This window comes from Cyprinodon tularosa, unplaced genomic scaffold (genome assembly GCF_016077235.1).
Source record: "Cyprinodon tularosa strain WSP-4 unplaced genomic scaffold, ASM1607723v1 ctg655, whole genome shotgun sequence".
Taxonomy (NCBI): domain Eukaryota; kingdom Metazoa; phylum Chordata; class Actinopteri; order Cyprinodontiformes; family Cyprinodontidae; genus Cyprinodon; species Cyprinodon tularosa.
This window is the reverse complement of record NW_024039402.1, coordinates 193,094-213,279: the sequence shown is the minus strand read 5'-3', so window position 1 is coordinate 213,279 and position 20,186 is coordinate 193,094. Positions and strand designations below refer to the sequence as shown.

The window sequence follows — 20,186 nt, the reverse complement described above, 5'->3', positions numbered from 1 at the left end:
ACTCTAATCAGCTAATTAACTCAAACCACCTGCAAAAGCCTTTAAATGGTCTTTCAGTCTAGTTCTATAGGCTACACAATCATGGGGAAGACTGCTGACTTGACAGTTGTCCAAAAGACGACCATCGACACCTTGCACAAGGAGGGCAAGACACAAAAGGTCATCGCTAAAGAGGCTGGCTGTTCACAGAGCTCAGTGTCCAAGCACATTAATAGAGAGGCGAAGGGAAGGAAAAGATGTGGTCGAAAAAAGTGTACAAGCAAGAGAGATAACCGCACCCTGGAGAGGATTGTGAAACAAAACCCATTCAAAAATGTGGGGGAGATTCACAAAGAGTGGACTGCAGCTGGAGTGAGTGCTTCAAGAACCACCACACACAGACGTATGAAAGACATGGGTTTCTGCTGTCGCATTCCTTGTGTCAAGCCACTCTTGAACCACAGACAGCGTCAGAAGCGTCTAAAGAGAAACAGGACTGGACTGCTGGTGAGTGGTCCAAAGTCATGTTCTCTGATGAAAGTAAATTTTGCATTTCCTTTGGAAATCAAGGTCCCAGAGTCTGGAGGAAAAGAAGAGAGGCACTTCATCCACGTTGCTTGAAGTCCAGTGTAAAGTTTCCACAGTCAGTGATGGTTTGGGGTGCCATGTCATCTGCTGGTGTTGGTCCATTGTGTTTTCTGAGGTCCAGGGTCAACGCAGCCACATACCAGGAAGTTTTAGAGCACTTCATGCTTCCTGCAGCTGACCAACTTTTTGGAGATGCAGATTTCATTTTCCAACAGGACTTGGCACCTGCACACAGTGCCAAAGCTACCAGTACCTGGTTGAAGGACCATGGTATCCCTGTTCTTAATTGGCCAGCAAACTCTCCTGACCTTAACCCCATAGAAAATCTATGGGGTATTGTGAAGAAGAAGATGCAATACACCAGACCCAACAATTCAGAAGAGCTAAAAGCCACTATTAGGGCAACCTGGGCTATCATAACACCTGAGCAGTGCCACAGACTGATCGACTCCATGCCACGCCGCATTGCTGCAGTAATACAGGCCAAAGGAGGCCCAACTAAATACTGAGTGCTGTACATGCTCATACTTTTCATGTTCATACTTTTCAGTTGGCCAACATTTCTATAAATCCTTTGTTTTTATTGGTCTTCAGTAATATTCTAATTTTCTGATATGATGAATTTGAGATTTTCATTTGTTGTCATTTGTAATCATCAAAATTAAACTAAATAAACATCTGAAATATATGAGTTTGTATGTAATGTATGAATATAATATACAAGTTTCACTTTTTAAATGGAATTACTGAAATCAATCTACTTTTTCATGATATTCTAATTTTATGACCAGCACCTGTAACTCTACACAGGGTTGCCTCTTAATGTTTTTTAATGAGCTAGAGAGCCACCTGCTGGTGAAGGGGGGTAATATCATTTTCACTTAATATTAGCTTCTATATTTTTCACATCTATCTTTCCTGCATGTTTGCTGAAGTAACATTTGAACTAAAATAGTGTTTCTTAACTAAATGTAGCTTAGTGCATCATCTAAAACAGGCTATAATGTTGATCTGCTTTCATCAAATAAAGCTGAACCAGTTATGCAGCTAACATAAGCCTCACACTTAGTCCAACTTTGCATTTAAAGACTAAACTTATTTAATTTCTCAGTCTTCCACACAGGCGCATGTTTAGCTCTATGCAGTCTTTTGGTAAAGCATCTGATCCCTCTGTTTGCTTATTTATTTATTTCTATGGGCATGTCTTTGGAAAGCCTAAGAATTATAACTCAGCTGTCTAAACTTCTGGCTTACAGGCTGAACTATACTATCCACTTGAAGTTTGTAAATAAATCCTTTAACAACACGATGCAGATGTTGTGGGGAGGCAGAACCAGTGTGGTGCACAGTGGGGTTTTGCCTGGCAGGAGAAAAAATGTTTAACATCCAGCTATTTAGCCAACTATTAGGCCTCCAATTATGTTTAACCTTAATTAAGTCCAGGGTTGATTGCCTTATGGACTGGAATGGCAAGGTGGAGAAATTATCCTCCGGATTCCAGGCAATCAAGTTAATAACAACAATAATAGCAATAGATCTATCCAGGATGTATAAATGTACCGCAAAGTACTATAAACATTTTATAAATTAATACCTGCTTAGGTAATTTTACATTTATACAAGCTGAACAGTGATTACAGTGTGTCATAGTATCAGCTCTCTCTCTCTCTCTCTCTCTCTCTCTCTCTCTCTCTCTCTCTCTCTATATATATATATATATATATATATATATATATATATATATATATATATAGTGTCCATCCATCCATCCATCCATCCATCCATCCATCCATCCATCCATCCATCCATCCATCCATCCATCCATCCATTCCTTCCATGTTTTTATGTATCCATCCATCCATCCATCCATGTTTGAATGTATCGATCCATCCATCCATTCCTTCCATGTTTTTATGTATCCATCCATCCATCCATCCATCCATCCATCCATCCATCCATCCATCCACCCATCCATCCATCCATCCATCCATCCATCCATCCATCCATCCATCCATCCATCCATCCACCCATCCATCCATCCATCCATCCATCCATCCATCCATCCATCCATCCATCCATCCATCCATCCATCCATCCATTACTGCTTATGCAGGGAAAATATGCAAACACAGAAACCCACTGGGCTGAGGAATATATAATGTGACCCCATGAAAAAAGCACATTTATAAAAATCTGAGGGTTGTACTTCCTGCTCTGGACTGTTAAATGTTTGCATCAGCTGGGTTACAATCTACAATCATCTCACTCTGTTGAAAACAGGAACCAGCCTACTCAAAACATCTGGCCTCTCCCAGCTGGAGAGTTCATGTTATTCTTCTACTGTTTTAAAACACAACTTTTTATAAAACTGATTTAAATAATTAATAATTGTGCAGTTTTCTTTTATTTAATATAAAATAAATATTGTGTGCTGAATAAAAAAAGAGCATTTTGCACACCCTTTTAATGTGCTTTATATCAATTCTGACAATGCTTTTTAAAATTTATCATCAATGTATTTTTTTGTAACTGTGGAAATCATCTTTTTTATGGTAAATCAAAAAGGGTGTTAGAAACACAAACATTGCACCATAATGATAACAGTCATGATAATACACAATATGTTGTACTGGAAAGTTGAAAATATAATATTAGTAGTAATTTTGATGGTAGATTAGAAAATTTTGTTAACAAATCTCACTTAAGCAAATAAAAACCTTTTATACAAGCTATATTACAACCCATTGACTTAATCTTTAGGTATTAGTGAGCGCACTGAAAATCTGGCTTTTATTGTGAAAATCTGCTCTTAAACCGGAAGTCTTTACGTCCTGTTAAAAAAAAAAAAAAACCCTCCGAAACCCCAAAGCTCCAACATGTATTTACTAAATTGAACATGTAAAAGTAAAAGCATCCCTCCGGAATTTATACCGCGACCAAAGGACGCGTTAAAAGCAACTTTAATCTCGTAAGCTCCATCCGTCGGTTGTTATTAAGCCGTAATGGCTGCCACCCCTCCCGGACAAGGCTTCCCGAACAAGACTCGTGTGGCCATCTTGGCAGAGCTGGACAAGGAGAAGAGGCGGCTGATGCAGAGCCAGTCCATGAACAACCCCGGAGCCAACATCCCCATGTCGGCCCGGAGCAGCCTGAAGGAGGCAAGGGACAGCGCGGAGCAGCAGCACATCGCCGCCCAGCAGAAGGCCGCCCTGCAGCACGCCCACATCCACTCCTCCGGCTTCTTCATCACCCAGGACTCCTCGTTCGGGAATCTCATCCTCCCGGTGCTCCCCAGGCTGGAGCCCGACCTCTGACTCCTCATCCTTCCGGTGCTCCCCAGGCTGGAGCCCGATCTCTGACTCCTCATCCTCCCGGTGCTCCCCAGGCTGGAGCCCGACCTCTGACTCATCATCCTCCCGGTGCTCCCCAGGCTGGAGCCCGATCTCTGACTCCTCATCCTGCCTGTGCTCCCCAGACTGGAACCTGACATCTGACTCCCCATGCTCCCAAACTCTGACTCCTCATCCTCCCGGTGCTCCCCAGGCTGGAGCTCGACCTCTGACTCCTCATCCTCCCGACCTCTGACTCCTCATCCTCCCGGTGTTTCCCAGGCTGGAGCCCTATCTCTGACTCCTCATCCTCCCGGTGCTCCCCAGGCTGGAGCCTGACCTCTGACTCCTCATACTCCTGGTGCATCCCAGGCTGGAGCCCGACCTCTGACTCCTCATCCTCCTGACCTCTGACTCCTCATCCTCCCAGTGCTCCCCAGGCTGGAGCCCGACCTCTGACTCCTCATCCTGCCTGTGCTCCCCAGACTGGAACCTGACATCTGACTCCCCATGCTCCCAAACTCTGACTCCTCATCCTCCCGGTGCTCGACAGGCTGGAGCTCGACCTCTGACTCCTCATCCTCCCTACCTCTGACTCCTCATCCTCCCGGTGTTTTCCAGGCTGGAGCCCTACCTCTGACTCCTCATCCTCCCGGTGCTCCCCAGGCTGGAGCCTGACCTCTGACTCCTCATACTCCTGGTGCATCCCAGGCTGGAGCCCGACCTCTGACTCCTCATACTCCTGACCTCTGACTCCTCATCCTCCCGGTGCTCCCCAGGCTGGAGCCCCACCTCTGATTCCTCATCCTCCCGACCTCTGAATCCTCATCCTCCCGGTGCTCCCCAGGCTGGAGCCCCACCTCTGACTCCTCATCCTCCCGACCTCTGACTCCTCATCCTCCCGGTGCTCCCCAGGCTGGAGCCCGACCTCTGACTCCTCATCCTCTCGGTGCTCCCCAGGCTGGAGCCCGACCTCTGACTCCTCATCCTCCCGGTGCTCCCCAGGCTGGAGCCCGACCTCTGACTCCTCATCCTCCCGGTGCTCCCCAGGCTGGAGCCCGACCTCTGACTCCTCATCCTCCCGACTTCTGACTCCTCATCCTCCCAGTGCTCCCCAGGCTAGAGCCTGACCTCTGACTCCTCATACTCATGGTGCTTCCCAGGCTGGAGCCCCACCTCTGACTCCTCATCTTCCTGACCTCTGATTCCTCATCCTCCCGACCTCTGACTCCTCATCCTCCCGGTGCTCCCCAGGTTGGAGCCTGACCTCTGACTCCTCATCCTCCCGACCTCTGACTCCTCAACCTCCCGGTGCTCCCCAGGTTGGAGCCTGACCTCTGACTCCTCTCCCCGCCTATCTGACCCTGCTGGTCTAAAACCAGACATTATCAGGCTTTCTTTCTCATGTTTATGCTGTTTATTTCTGCAACGTTTCAATCTTTACCATGGCAACGTGCAGCAATATGGTTTGTTTTGTGTAAATAAGAAATTCTAAGATTTCCATGATGTTTATTATTATTTTGCCTCTTCTCTGAAAGTAGTGAATGTTATTCTAAGATTTCAATTTTGTTCTTTTTAAAGCTGCCACCACTGAAGTAAATAAATTATTTTTATTAGTATAAATCTAAATTTTGTTGTCTGTCTTTAACTATTTATCTAATTCTCCTTTTTTGATTTTTTTTTTAATGATGTTTATAAAACAATCCTAGATTTGCCTCCTTTGAACCTACAGCATAAGTAAAATAAACTGTGGGTCAGGGACTTTTTAGTAATGGATTTTTTCTTTTTTATGTGAGTTACTAAGCCATATCAGGATATAGTTTAACGTTTTAAGATTGACTTTCTGTACTTTACTATAGGTTCTGCTTTAAAGTCGTAGGGAAGTCATATTTAAATTTTAAATTATTCTGGCTTAAACATATATATAAATGTACTCTTTATCAGACCATATTGTCCCAAAAAATAGAACATTTCTATAAAAAAAAAATCCTGTCTTAAAATCTGTGTTTTCTTCCATTATCTTATGCAGGCCAGTTAGTTATACATCAGCCTGTACACCTAAATTCGGCCAATAATTTATCAATGGTCATCTGTCAATCAAATTTTTTTGATTATAGCATCTTGGTTTATATGTCCCAGCTAATATGCGCAATGGTTGAAATAAGAATAATTTCTAATTTTTAACCCAACTATTAGCTTCGTTTGACCTGATATGTTTTCAGGTCAATATGCAGTGCTGGGCACTAGGGCTGAAACAATTAATCAGATTCATCATGATTAATCGATTATTGACAAAATCATTAACTAATTTAGTAATCGATTAATTGTTAACTGGAGTATAGAGACTAAAATAGGCCCTTAGCTGACATAGCAACCCAATTAGAGTAGTAATTATATCAAAATTGTAAAAAAAAAAAAATATATATATATTTTATTTTTTTATTGACTTAGATTCAACTTTATTTATCCCCATGGTTACTCCTTCAGGGAAATTCTGGAATTTAAGATAAAAAAAAAAAAAAAAAAAAAAAAAATTGTCAATGGGCTCTATCCAGAATTCTGAATGAAAAAGTTTGATTTTTTCGTAAAAAAAAGTCTTTAAGGAATCTTTGGCTATCTGATTTTTAATTAAAAAAAATATCGAAAAATTAATCGATTTGCAAAATAATCATTAGTTTGCTGCCTTCCTTGACACATTGAGATGGTGCCAAGAATCGTTGGTTCTGATGTAGTCAAGGGGATAAATGTGGCCCTAAATTTGCATATAACTCCACAACTTCTCAATCTGATTTTCCATAAATGTCTTCTGTCAGATTCCAAATCTCTCAAGATGCAAACGGTTAAATCCTGCGACAGTAAACTCGTTAGTTAAACCCCTGGTAAAGTTAAAAGTTACAGAGTGTTGCTTGAACAAGCATGAAAAGAATGAGCATTTCCATAACTGGTGTGAAAGTAGGGAACATTCAATGTCGAAGCTGTTTTGGAAAAGGCTCAAACTGGCTTTCTTAAATAGATATGAGATGGAAGAAGGGCGGCGAACATTAATGGGTGCTCTAAGTCCCAGTACATGGCTGCATAGCTATATATTTTCGCAATGGTTGTGGTCGTGTGGGCTATAGGTAATAATTGCATGAATGATGTGTAAACACCTGGAAATGAGTATATGTTTGTTCATATTGACACAAACAAATGTATTTTGTTACTTCAATAGACTTTTGAAGTGTGGACTTATAAGTAAAGTAGGAATCAGGGAGATTGTTGATGTTAAAGACCACAGGAAGAAGAAGGGTTATAACTGAAAAAGATTCATTTTATTATACCCCCTTTTTAGACATAAGCACTCGGTTCTACATCATATGTAATAATATATATTATTAACTGTACATAATGTTTGTATGTGTTAGATTTGTAGCTTTACTTTGTGGTCGAAAATAATTCATTCATTTGTGCATTAATTCAATGACAAAAAAGAATGAATAAAAAATATGGTAAAATAAAGAGAAAAAGGAAAAGGCACTAACATTATTGGTAATAATAATGATAATATTAGTAAAATAAAAGAAGAAATTATGTCAATACAGGGTTTATTGATAATAACAATGGCAGTAAGATGATGATATGCAGTGTAGTGATATCAAGAAACTAAATATCCCTTCCTTTTTATTAGTGTTGCACCGATACCAGTACCAGGCAGGACCCCGATACAGCACTAAATTGGATAGTATCGGTATCGGCGGGTACCAACAAATAGGGCACTGATACCATTTTGTCAGAATTCTGAGATTAAATTCAGAATTGTGAGAAAAAAAGTCAGAATTGTGAGAAAAGAAGTCAGAATTGGGAGATTTAAGTCAGAATTGTGAGGGGAAGAAAAGTCAGAATTCTGAGATTACAGTCAGAATTCTGATTGTTTTCTTATATAATACAGAAATAACATTTAAAATCAGTTAACTCTTTTAATTTTTTTCAGTGGCCCTAATCCTCTTCCGTATTTTCCATGATCCCTTCAATATGTAGTAAAAAAATCTTGCTTTGTCCTATTTCATTGGTTCTACACCTCCAGCCCGGTAGGTGGCGGTAAATGCCACTATAGTTGGTTTGCAAACCTCTGAGTTAATACTAAAGAAAAAAAAAAACACTCTGCACTCGATTGCTCTTCCCTTCCCTGGAGCGGATGCCAGAGCCAGGGTTGCCGCTGATGCAACCTGCTGACAGGTCCGCTCTCAGCCGGCTGCTTCTCTTCTCCACCATTCATTTCAAGACCACAGACTTATAGGTAAGCTGTCAAAATGTTGTTTTAAAGAAAAACCGATTGGAATATTTGAAAGGTGAAGCTAACGTTAGCCGAACAAATATCAAGTTTCTGTCATCGTTTCGGTATAGTTAGCTGCACATGGTTTTGCTGCTAACTAGCTGAAGTCTTGTCTTTTCCACATTCATTCATCATTTTACCGACTTGTTTTCTTTTTCAAAGTGGAGGCAGTTAAGCAAACAGAGTCTAATAAAGTATAAAACAAAATAGACAATTTAGTGTTGATTCATAGCTAAATGTTTAAGGTGTGCGTCATCATTCTCTGTTTAATCCTGCTGTTACTACAGTAAGATCAGGATCAGGCTGTTTTAATGTAGTAAACAAAGAGTGCTGTTGTTTAAAATGATTTATTATCAGACCAGATTAAGGAATCTAACTTCTAAACCATCTTTCTGATCAGAGATCCCAGAACCATGGCTGATCAGCTGAGTCCAGAGGAGAAGTTCACCCTCATCACCAGGAACCTGCAGGTGAGCCCTCCCCCTCATCATGTGTCTGCATCCATCGGTCAGTGTCTTCATTCTGGGGCTGGTGGATGTTGCAGGAGGTCCTCGGTGAGGAGAAGCTGAAGCAGGTTCTTCAGGAGAGGGAGCTGAAGGTGTACTGGGGTACAGCGACCACCGGCAAACCGCATGTGGCTTACTTTGTCCCCATGTCCAAGATAGCAGATTTCCTGAGGGCCGGATGTGAGGTGAGAGCAAAGTATTGACAAATACAGTACACTTTTTATGTGATGGACCATTAAAGGGAACATATTTCTGCAGGAGGAGCTCCATGTCTTTCAGGGTGTGTCTCTTTCAGTCTTATACTTCTAGACGGATTTGTTTTTTCCCACATTCTGCTTTACAAAAAGGCTCAACCTTATTTAACCTTGGTGTGAAGTGTCTATCAGCATAGTTTATAAAAACATTCCCACAGCATGCTGCTGCCACTCCCATGTTTCCCATTGAGTGTTGGTATGTACAGGAGCATTGTTTGAAGCATGGAATAATTTTGACATTTAAATTGTTTTCTTTTTTTATTTTGACTGCTGATTTTCAATTTTATTAATTTTTTTTTTAGTTTTAAGTATTTTTTAGCTAGTTTAGTTTTTATAATATATAGCCTAGTAAACTAGCCCCACCCGCCGAAATCATTTTTGCCTGTGAATTTGGTTTAGCCTAGCTCAATGCCCCAGGCCCTAGAACTGGTGGTCCAATCACAACACAGAGATGTGTTTTGAATTTCTGGATACAAAGCGGGTGGGGTTTTGAGGGCGACTAAGCTGCACGACGCTGGAGAGAGCATAACAAGGAAGATGGCAACCACTATTGAACATTTATCGTATGACTCAGCTTTGGAATCTGTTTTGAAGGATTAGACTTGAGGTTTTCGTTGAAACGTGAGCAGGAAGAGGCTCTACGCTTATTAATTTTTAAGAAGGACGTATTCACCGTTTTACCGACAGGCTGTTTGTTTACACTCCCCCACCAGCTTTCTGTGGTGCTTACTACATCACAGTCAGTTGCTCTCATTGGTCAGAGCATTGGCCAATAGGCACAGACAGGGTTTGAAAAACATCGGGTTGTTCTCATCAACAATATTCGGATGTCTCATTCATCAGGGCCAGACTAAATTACACATTTAATATCACTTTTACTCTGGTTTATTAGGCTATTTAATGTATTTAAAAAGAAATAAAATCTCTAATGAAGACAGAGTGCTGCAGTAATTCAAATTACCTGACTGCTTTACCTGCCTGTAGTACAGCAAAAGAAAGCAAAAACGGCAACCAGAAACTGGATCTCATATTAATGCATTATGATAAAGACACAAACTAAAACCAAAATCATTCTATCAGTTAGTTTAACTACGTTTTTTTCAATTTTGTTACAGTTTTTATTAGGGGTTGGACGATATATTAAATACTCAATGTATCTTGAGTTTCCCCAAGCATGATAGTTAAAGCATCTCTATCGCAACCAACCTAAACTCGCATGACGACATTAAACTGACTGCTTCTATTGCACTGAGAGTATAATTTTTCCCACAAACTTATATAAAATATAAACCCCTCCTCCAAACAGGATTATTTTCTGCACGGCACGCACACTACGGCAACCAGCAAACGCAATATGGTGACAGCAGGTCACAGCAGATTTTCCTGCTACTGTTTGGAGAAACTTCTAAGGTGGTTTTACTAAATTAAACCTCAAAATCATGTTTCAATAGATCCTAATATTTTATTAGATAAAAACTACATGTGGATACCAGCTAATCAGGGGCCACATTAGTTTATTATCAGTTTGAGTTTCAAGTCCTTTTAACCACAGAATAATACGATAATTACTCAGATCCTGTATGCTTCTGTATTAATTTATTAAAAAAGAAATGAGAAATTAAAGAAAAAGATAGTGCTGACATTGATTACGGTTGTTAAACATAAAAATAAGTCATTCATCCATGGTATTTCATGTTTTTTTCAAAGATGATATTTCCTATAAGATTATATTAAAATCACAACAGGTCCACATAAAAAGCAAAAATAATGAATAAATATGAAAAAAGGATCAGTGGAAACGAAGCTACTTTTTAATAGATGGGAAGACGGATGCTGTCGGATCAAAACGCCATGGATCTAATTTGATTGGATGTCGTGCTGACCGCACAATAACACAGACGCACATATGACAGCACTATGGTTACAATATTTCAGTCCAAGACGAGTGTTAAGTCTCTTTACATTTTGTCGAGTCTAAAGTCATCAATTCATGATTCAAGTCTGAGTCTAGTCCAAGTTATGCGACTTGAGTCCACACCTCTGGTAACGTTAGCATGTTTGCGCATTAAAAAAAACATACGGCTCAGTTTTAACCTTAAATGTTAGATATATAAAAATTAACTTGCCGTGAAAGTGTGCGGGAATCCATGCAAACTTTTAACCTACAGGGAGAAGTTTTAAGCTTTTAGTTACAATAATATGTTTAATACAAAAGTTATTAAGAGGGCTTCCGAGGCTCCTTAAAATCCATAAAAAGGTTGTGAGTTTGCGTACATATTTTTAAATTTCAGGAAAGTGTTTGGAAAAAAGACGCCTAACCTTAAATCCATTTCACACAGATGACGACCTGGTTTGGTTAGTTTCTGTTTCTCCGTGCTGCAGTCTTGTGGTTCCACAATGTTGTCAGAGTTGTTGACGGGTGCGTCACAGCAGATGCATCGGAGCGTGTGATCTTCTCGCTGGTAAATGGGCGGACTGCCCGTCACTTTGAATCAGTCACTTTGGGTGCGTTTGATTTCAAAGGCTGCATCCTCCAAGCACCTGGTCAATCAGGACTGGATCCTTCAAGGTCTGGAAAAATAAGGAGATCAGAAGAGTTTTCTTCAAAAAGGTCCAGCCTTCTCCGGCTTTCACTGCCCATAAGCCCTGTCGCCTAGCAACCGTTACATTTGACACACAAAGCAGGAAAAGAATGGATGCTGAACTTCTCACTACTGTTCTGTGCTAATAACATTTTCTAGGAGCTTCAGCAGCAGAACCGTCATCATGAATATCAGACTTATAGTCCCCACACTGCAAAGATCTAAGAATCTGTGCTTAAATGTCAGCCTAAACCATTTGCACATAAAACTTTTTAAAAGAATCATCTGCCACATATCTGACTCAATAACCTCTTAAACTATTTTCATTAACTTCTGATGAAACTATTCACATACTTGCATTATAATAAATTGCACTTCAAATTTTCACCACTGTTCGGAGCCATTTACCTTTTTCCTCTGAGCATGGAGCAGTCGGCTTGCAATGAATCATGGGATAAACCAAGACTACGTAGGATACAGCGTTCCCGTACTTCAAAAATGGAGGCTGCATTCGTCGGTAGCATAACGAGGAGTCTTCTGATCTGAACAGGCCTCTGCGCCGCACTATGATGTAATCGGCCGACGAATCTGACCTTAGAGGACGCGGCTGCTCAATTCGAACCCGACATGAGTCGGCGTGTAGCCTAATGCACGGAGAATAAACCCATACCCAGAATGCAAAGCTTGCCAAAAAAGGCTAGGCTAGGTGGTTGTGAAGCCATCTGCAGAGCTGCAAATCCACCAAATTAAATCCTACACAGACTCATCACAAAAATCTGCTTTTGAAATTGGAAGCATGCAGTTCATGTCTTTGGAGGAATATAGTCCTTTACTGTTGGTTCATTAGCTGTTAGCCTACCTTGGCGTGTGCTAAAGATAGATTCATGATTGAAGGTGACTGAAGATGATACTGTAGATAGTTACTGAGGTTTTGTTTCTCCCTACTGCCAGTTTTATTTTGAAAGCTCTTCACTAGCCTCTATGATGTCATAGGTTTTCCATCCACTCCCCCATTATTCACTACGCTATGTTGATATGGAGCATAAAATAACAGTAAAGTATCTGTAGGGTTTGTGGCGGTAAAAAGGCGTAATATTAGTTTAAGGAGCTTCTACCTGTAATTTGATCTCATGTTTGTAACCATAGTAACTGTCTCTTCCTGTTTTGCCTTCCCCTCCAATCCTCAGGTAACCATCCTGTTTGCAGACTTGCATGCTTACCTGGACAACATGAAGGCTCCCTGGGAGCTGCTGGAGCTCCGGGTGAAGTACTACGAGCAGGTGATCAAGGCCATGTTGGAGAGCATCGGCGTTCCTCTGGAGAAGCTGCGTTTCATAAAAGGCACCGATTATCAGCTCAGCCGGTCAGTCAACACCACACGAGTGGATAAAGATGGGTTTTAGCCCCGTATGCTAACTATGCCTGCCTCCTTTAACGTTGGACAGAGAATACACCCTCGATGTGTACCGCCTGTCCTCCATGGTGACGGAGCACGACGCTAAGAAGGCTGGAGCTGAGGTTGTGAAGCAGGTGGAGCATCCTCTGCTCAGCGGGCTGCTCTACCCTGGACTACAGGTAAAGATGCCTCTGAACATCTAATATTTTAGAGCCTCTTTACTACAATTACGATTGATTACTGAATTATTTGAGGTTTATTTCAATAATGGATTCATCTGATGGTTTCAGCCCTGAATGATATGATGTATCCCAATATAAGAAAATCTCTCCTGATACGTTTTAAATGGTGGATGAATCGAATACACAATCATAATTACACATCTCAGGCATTTAAATAGAAGCAAAATTTTTCTTGATTTAAAAAAAAAAAGAGTTAGAAAACCTTCTATCCTCTGATGTATGGTTAGACCCCTGCTGTCACTCAGTAAGGAAAGGCAAGTTTCTTTATAAACCACATTCAGTTGCATGAATGTTCAAAGTGCTGAAATGAAAACCCATAGGAAAAAGACCATAAAATAAGAAATTAAGTGTTTAATAATTAAATAGGAGGAAGCTGATATTCAAAATAAAAGTCAGAATGTTTAGAGCAGTCTAATTCCATGCTAAACAAGTTGATTTTTAATCTGGATTTTAAACAGTTGAGGGCTTTAGTGCTTTTATAGTTCTATGAGTTTATTCCAGATTAGCTTTTAGCAGAAACTAAATCTGCTTCTCCATGTTTGGTTCTGGTTCTGCCAACAGATTTGAGATGCCTGGGCAGAGTCTGTTAACCTGACAACAGCCAGATGCATGTCTCGCTCCGCCTAGCTCCACTCACATATATCTGGGAACCCGCCATAGGAATTGCCTTTACTGAAGGCTGGGCCTTATCAAAACTCCTTGCATATGATTGGATAAGCCACTTGTCTGTCATCTTTATTGACGTGCTATTTCAACCACTCACACCGAAGCTAACCCGTGACGCTGTGAGAGGAGGAGCCATTTGGTAGATCAAGCTCTTGCCAAATCCGATCGGGAGAAGGGCGAAAACATCGTTTCCACCAACAAAAGCCTTCAAAGCCGTTCTCTGATGTTCTTTTAATGAAACAATATCAGATAGATTGGACAACACAGAAGAAATAGCAGCATCAATGCTAACGCTTGCTTCCTCAATGCGAGCCGCCATTGTTGTTGGAATCTCACGGTCGCTTCTCCACTCCAGGACACACCCACCCTGCGTCCTGATTGGACAGACCATAAATTCGGTTGGGGAAATCCCTTTCAATGAGCGGGTTCCCAGATGTATGTGAGTGGAGCTAGGCGGAGCGAGACATGCATCTGGCTGTTGTCAGGTTAAGAGTCTGTAGTGCATTCAGTAATTTATAGAATAACAGAAGTGCTTTAAAATCTGTTCTCTGAGATGTTTGAACTGGGCTGATGTTTAAGTGAGGGCTTTAGCAGCAGCGTTCTGGATCATCCGCAGCTGACAACTTTGTCTCGGTCTTATTAGAGAGTGGTCTGGCTGCAGAGCTGCACTGTGAATTCTCCTGGTCGGTTTCTGACAAGAAGTTTATTCAAAGATTTTCAAAGTTAAAGCAAAGTTGATTCGAAGCCTTTCTAAAGTAAAAGCTAGCTTCGATAAACTTCCTGGGAAGCTAGCCTCCTTTTACAAACAAGTGTTGTTCTGCTGGAAACTTATTTATACCTACAATTTTACTCCCCACTAAACTCCTATCTGGAATAATAGATATGTGCTACATAGAAATAAGTCTCTGTGTTTGGATCACTGGATGGAAAAGGGCACTTGGTCTATAAGACATTTTCTAAACGACTCTGGAGGCTGGCTGCACTATGAGGATTTTTGCTTACTGTATAATAAATAAACTGCTCCTATGCTCAGATTAACACTGTCATAAACTGTAATCCACGTGCTGCACGCTAATCCAGAAGGCTTTGAATACAGCTTCTGGAATAAACTTCCGGTCCTGACGGTGGTGCGGGCCTGTGTCCTGACGGTGCTGGCCTGGGTCCTTCCTGACGGTACGGGCCTGTGTCCTGGCGGTGCGGGCGTGAGTCCTGACAGTGCAGGTCTGCAGCCAGACTCTCTTTGTCTTAATGAGCCTCTGAATGCTGGAGCCTGATTGGTGGGTTTTAGCTGCATCACAGAGGCTGTGTTCTAACTTTTAAAAGCTCTTCCTTTAGTCCAAAAACTATTACTGTATTACTAATCAAGGCTAAAGTATCTAGGACTAGTTTGTTAAAACATTGAACCCGTCTGTTTTCTTAGGCTTTGGACGAGGAGTACCTGAAGGTTGATGCCCAGTTTGGAGGCGTCGACCAGAGGAAGATTTTCACCCTGGCAGAGAAGGTAAAAGCCTCATCGATCTGGTTTTAGTAGGTAAACACTCCCCTGGGTGGCTTTAAGCTGTAAAACATTAAACCGACACCGTTGGTTCCCCTCTTTCCAGTACCTCCCCTCCCTTGGCTATGCGAAACGGGCACATCTGATGAACCCAATGGTTCCAGGACTGACGGGAGCTAAAATGAGCTCCTCTGAAGAAGTAAGGCGTTAATGAAAGATCCTAATGAAACGTTTCAAAACATTCAGGGCCAGCACTGATGCTTTGATTTATTTGTGTGTAGGAGTCAAAGATCGACCTTCTGGACTCCAAAGAAGATGTGAAAAAGAAGCTGAAGAAGGCTTTCTGTGAGCCAGGAAACATCCAGAACAACGGCGTTCTCTCTTTTGTTAAATACGTTCTCTTCCCTCTACGAGGAGGTAAAGCACAACCCCCCCCCCATTTGTTTCTTAATTATGTTTTGTTTTACTTCTATAACCAGACTTGACTCTTGTACTTATGTTTCAGAGTTCTGCATCAAACGGGACCCTAAATGGGGGGGAGATAAGGTGTATACCGGGTTTGAAGAGGTGGAGAAGGATTTTGCAGAGGAGGTGTGTGAAGCTGCACTAAATGCTGCTTTTTTTTCCCTTCAATTTTTAGAAATACTTTCCTCGTATTTTTAGTTAATCCATCCCGGAGACTTGAAGGCCTCGGTGGAAGTCGCCTTAAATCAGCTCCTGGATCCAATCAGAAAGAAGTTTGAATCTCCTGAGCTCCGGAAACTCACCAACTCTGCTTATCCAGATCCATCCAAGACAAGTCAGCATTCGACTGATATAAAACGTTAACTCTCCTCCTGCCTGCTCTAAACGGAGCCTGTTTTTATCTGGTTGTTAACAGAAGCAGGAAAAGGAGCTAAAAGCGCCGCAGGAGGTGAAGACGATGAGCTGCTGCCCTCCAGGCTGGACATCAGGGTGGGGAAGATCGTCAGCGTGGAGAAGGTCAGCAGCTTAGATTGTCTAGGAATGCTGTAAGGGGGGGGGGGGGTTCTTTTATAGCGCTGACGTTGCATGTGGAACCTGCAGCATCCAGACGCCGACTCGCTGTACCTGGAGAAGATCGATGTGGGCGAGCCGGAGCCGCGGACGGTGGTGAGCGGACTGGTGGCTTACGTGTCCCAGGAGGAGCTGCAGGACAGAGAGGTGCTGGTCCTGTGCAACCTGAAGCCACAGAAGATGCGAGGGATCGAGTCTCAAGCCATGCTGCTATGTGCCTCAATGTAAGCTACACTTTAAAAGATAAAACAAACTAATATCTCTGTCTTAAAATCCATAGAATAAATAATTGAGATGATTGCATCTGTTAGGTTTGCTTTTAAGCTACCAGTTGTAGCTTAAATGAAGCATAGGGGAGGATCTGTGATGCTGTGGGTATGTTTCCCTGAGACATCATAGATTATTGAAAAGGAAAATGTCTTGTCTTCTTTCCAGAGAAGGTGAGCCCAGGCGGGTGGAGCCTCTCGACCCACCGGAAGGTTCTTCGCCAGGGGAGCGGGTCTTTGTGGAAGGCTACGAGTCCGGGAAGCCGGACGACAGATTGAACCCAAAGAAGAAAGTGTGGGAGAAGCTGCAGGTGTGTTCCCGACCTCGATCTGTTCAGCACTCCGACGCAGGAAGGAATGACGTGGTGTGTTCTGTTCCAGGTGGACCTGAAGATCTCGGACGAGTGTGTGGCTCAGTGGAAGGACAAAAGGCTGCTGACCAAACTGGGACAGATCACATGTAAGACGCTGAAAGGGGGAAACATTAGTTAGATCCAGAAACCAGACTCCCATCCATCGCCGGAGCCGCTCCACAGATCACCATGGCGACATTAAGCTTCATCTGGATGTTTCTGGAAGGACGCTTCTGACAACATAGACCAACCGTTTTCATACTTTAATCCTGACTGAGATCAAGAATCTTTAACAAAACAATACGAGTTAAAGTTTGTTACTTATGCAGCTAAATGCAAACAACAGTACATATTTAAGAATGGAGATAAGGAAGTCTGATTCGTTTGCTCTTCTCTAGGTCTAGCTGATAATATCTCAGGGTTCTGAGAGGAGCTTCTAATGTTTGGGGACTTTTTTCAGGTTTAAAAGTGTGGAGTCAGCTGCCATATATGATTGAAAAGGAATGCTTTGAAAACTTCATCCCATGTATGTAAAGTCAGTATTCCTCAATCTGTCAGACGGCTTTAATTTGAGTGCTGCCCAGAAGTCTTATCATGTTGGAATAAACAAACACATCTGTAAATTGAAATAAACATTGAATCTGAGGGTGACGACTGCGTCGTAATGTGGATGGAGATAAATGTGTGCGCTCCGTTAGAAAAGGTTATTTATTCAATTCAAAACAGGAAACCTCTCCAGTATATTTTCATGAATAAAGCCAGTGATGGTTCTGGATCACATTTAGCAGGGTGGGGACCGAAAAAAAATGAAAGAATTAACAGCAATTTTTCTTATTTAAAATATATTCAGTGAACTCCTGAACTCTGTGCAGAGCCTGCACGGATTGTAGGGGAAATTTGGACGTCATTTACTTTAAGTCATGTATCATGGGAGGAAAAGGCAAATGAAATAATTTAGATAAGTAATAAGATAATAAAATATTAAATTCAAAGGGTAATAGTGTCACAGGACCATGTGATGTCACTCACCAGTTGGTGAATGTGACCTTGATCGCTCAACATTGGGCCATAAGTGCAACGCCATGAGAACATTTTTGTTGCAAAAAATAATAGTTAAATATTAAACAGGATAGTAAATTGGTATTAAAGTAAAAAAATGACGGACATATCTTCCTACATTAAAAAAGTATAAAAAAAACAATTTGAAGACGTTTCACTTCCCAACCAGAACACTTTCTGAACTGAAAATGTCTGAAACAGGGTTGAGTTCCAGGCTTATAGATTGGCACAAAGAAACGTCTTGTTATGACTTAGAAAACATGCAAATTGAACCGAAAAACAGGCGAGGCCAGGTGAGATACTCTGGTCCCCTGCATGGCGATGCGGATTATGAAAGTGGGAAAGAATCAACTTTATCGCTGCATTTTAACCCTTTTGGAGGGCAGGAACCCCCTCTGTTTAAGGTTACCTAGTTTTTTCTCTCTTAACATAAATGGCTTCCTTCACACCCCTTTCAAACCACCTGCCTTCTTTGTCCAAAATGTGGACATTCTGGTCCTCAAACGAATGTCAATTCTTTTTCAATTCAGTTTATTAACGCATATCACCTCAAGGCACTTTACAGTTCAACCAGATCATACAGTCAAATTGATTCAAAGTTTCTATCTAAGGAAAGCCAGTTAATTGCATCGACTCGAATGCAATCCCTCACACTAAGCATGTTTGTAGCGACAGTGGAGAGGAAAAACTCCCTTTAAACAGGAAGAAACCTCCAGCAGAACCTAGCTGGAGGTTTCTTCCTGGAGGAACCTTTGTCCTTAAGGTGTAGGAGGACAGCAGAGTCTTGTCCGGAGTAGGTAGCCCGTGTGTTGAGCCATGTGTCTGTGGAGAGGTTGGTTGTGCCGCTCTACAAGCCTGGAGCGCGAACCTGACTCCAGACTTTTGAATTGAGAAAGCGTACTGAATGGGAAGCAAAACTTATTCAAACTTGGAAAACAAAGTCCAGTGGATTGCTAACTTTTTATATTTTGTTGGAATGACTATGACCTGAAGGACTGAGAATCTTCACCAGCATACAGTCTGAAATATCTAATTGAATTAAACTTTAAAAGCTGTGACCTATCATATTTTGAGAAGCAATTAGTAAGTCTTGAAGTAAAAATCTTTTTTTATTATTATTGCCAATAAAGTTCGACCAATGGGGTTTTAAAAAGGTTTTTATTGTTTATGGAGTAAAAAAATAAAGATAAAATGAAACTATTACACTACGGTGTTAAATATAACTGCTCCGATAACATTTGGTCCCACTCCAAATTAGTGTGAAAATTACTCTATAGCCAGTGTCAACTTTTCTTAGCTAATTTTACTCATTTTAGTGTAAGAATCAGGAAGACCTCTCAGAGACTGGTGGATAATCAACACCATTTAGTGTAAAAGTTACACTGCATGACTGTCGAATCTTTCACTAACTATTAACTCTGAATTTGACCAGATTTACTCTCGGTATAGTTGCAAATACTCTAGAGTAAAATATGTTCACTGAATTTTTACTATGTACTAGAATTATGTTAATTTGCATTCATAATTCACGACTATCTCATATTTCACTTATTTTAAATGCAAATCTGTTTTAATCATATCAGAATTAAAACTTAATAAAACTGATAAGTTTAGGTAATTGATTATTTTGAAGTTGCCTCAAAATTACATTTAGCAGATAAAACTAGGATCCTATCCTAATACAACACTAAATGTTACCTTATATTTAAAATCATAATTTAAACAAAATTAATAGGATCCAAAGGCTCCATCAGAGACTAGTAGTGATGAGTTGATGAGGCGTAATGAAGCGTTTGATACCAGGTGACTCAGTACTGCCTTTAAAATCCATACAGGGAGCCTCTTTGACAGACAACTGACTCTGTTTGACCTATAAAATAAACATCATTTTGTGTTTTATCGTATTATTTCATATCTTGGCTTGAATTGAAAATATCTGTGATATTTTCAGATGCAGTCAAATAATGTGAACATATAAAGTGAACATGTGAATGAGGTTTATTGTGGAATAGGCTTTTTTCTTTATTTTAAAGAAGTACATTAAGAACAATCAGGTAACAGTCTGTTTGAAATCTATTTAAATTCAGATAAGTCCAGTGAGACAGAAATAAAAACAAACTAAAA

The 20,186-nt window shown here is 41.1% G+C and overlaps 3 protein-coding genes across 3 annotated transcripts; all 3 read left to right on the top strand.

Moving 5' to 3' along the window:
* The first annotated feature begins 3,390 nt into the window (after nt 1–3,390).
* LOC119799230 (SOSS complex subunit C-like) lies at nt 3,391–4,460 on the top strand. Its single transcript, XM_038309039.1, has one exon. The coding sequence runs from the start codon at nt 3,570–3,572 to the stop codon at nt 3,879–3,881; it is 312 nt and encodes a 103-aa protein (XP_038164967.1). The 5' UTR covers nt 3,391–3,569; the 3' UTR covers nt 3,882–4,460.
* On the top strand, nt 4,068–5,042 carry LOC119799239 (leucine-rich repeat extensin-like protein 5). The gene is made up of 4 exons (XM_038309048.1): nt 4,068–4,223; nt 4,327–4,438; nt 4,518–4,627; nt 4,719–5,042. Exons 1-4 carry the CDS (start codon nt 4,068–4,070, stop codon nt 4,986–4,988), a joined length of 648 nt encoding a protein of 215 aa, XP_038164976.1. The 3' UTR covers nt 4,989–5,042.
* A 2,978-nt stretch (nt 5,043–8,020) lies between these two features.
* On the top strand, nt 8,021–17,654 carry yars1 (tyrosyl-tRNA synthetase 1). The gene is made up of 14 exons (XM_038309058.1): nt 8,021–8,172; nt 8,609–8,678; nt 8,753–8,899; nt 12,738–12,913; nt 12,996–13,125; nt 15,275–15,355; nt 15,456–15,548; nt 15,631–15,766; nt 15,855–15,940; nt 16,013–16,148; nt 16,230–16,330; nt 16,415–16,608; nt 16,820–16,961; nt 17,032–17,654. Exons 2-14 carry the CDS (start codon nt 8,622–8,624, stop codon nt 17,140–17,142), a joined length of 1,590 nt encoding a protein of 529 aa, XP_038164986.1. The 5' UTR covers nt 8,021–8,172; nt 8,609–8,621; the 3' UTR covers nt 17,143–17,654.
* Nucleotides 17,655–20,186: the final 2,532 nt, after the last annotated feature.

What these genes read in the sequence shown, in the direction of transcription:
- LOC119799230 (XM_038309039.1), top strand. Translation starts at nt 3,570, where the DNA reads ATGGCTGCCACCCCTCCCGGACAAGGCTTCCCGAACAAGACTCGTGTG.
- LOC119799239 (XM_038309048.1), top strand. Translation starts at nt 4,068, where the DNA reads ATGCTCCCAAACTCTGACTCCTCATCCTCCCGGTGCTCCCCAGGCTGG. An exon ending in TCTGACTCCTCATCCTCCCG is followed by an intron (nt 4,439 to 4,517) that starts GTGCTCGACAGG and finishes GGTGTTTTCCAG; the next exon opens with GCTGGAGCCCTACCTCTGAC. An exon ending in GCTGGAGCCCGACCTCTGAC is followed by an intron (nt 4,628 to 4,718) that starts TCCTCATACTCC and finishes CCGACCTCTGAA; the next exon opens with TCCTCATCCTCCCGGTGCTC.
- yars1 (XM_038309058.1), top strand. Translation starts at nt 8,622, where the DNA reads ATGGCTGATCAGCTGAGTCCAGAGGAGAAGTTCACCCTCATCACCAGG. An exon ending in TCATCACCAGGAACCTGCAG is followed by an intron (nt 8,679 to 8,752) that starts GTGAGCCCTCCC and finishes TGGATGTTGCAG; the next exon opens with GAGGTCCTCGGTGAGGAGAA. An exon ending in TGCTCTACCCTGGACTACAG is followed by an intron (nt 13,126 to 15,274) that starts GTAAAGATGCCT and finishes CTGTTTTCTTAG; the next exon opens with GCTTTGGACGAGGAGTACCT.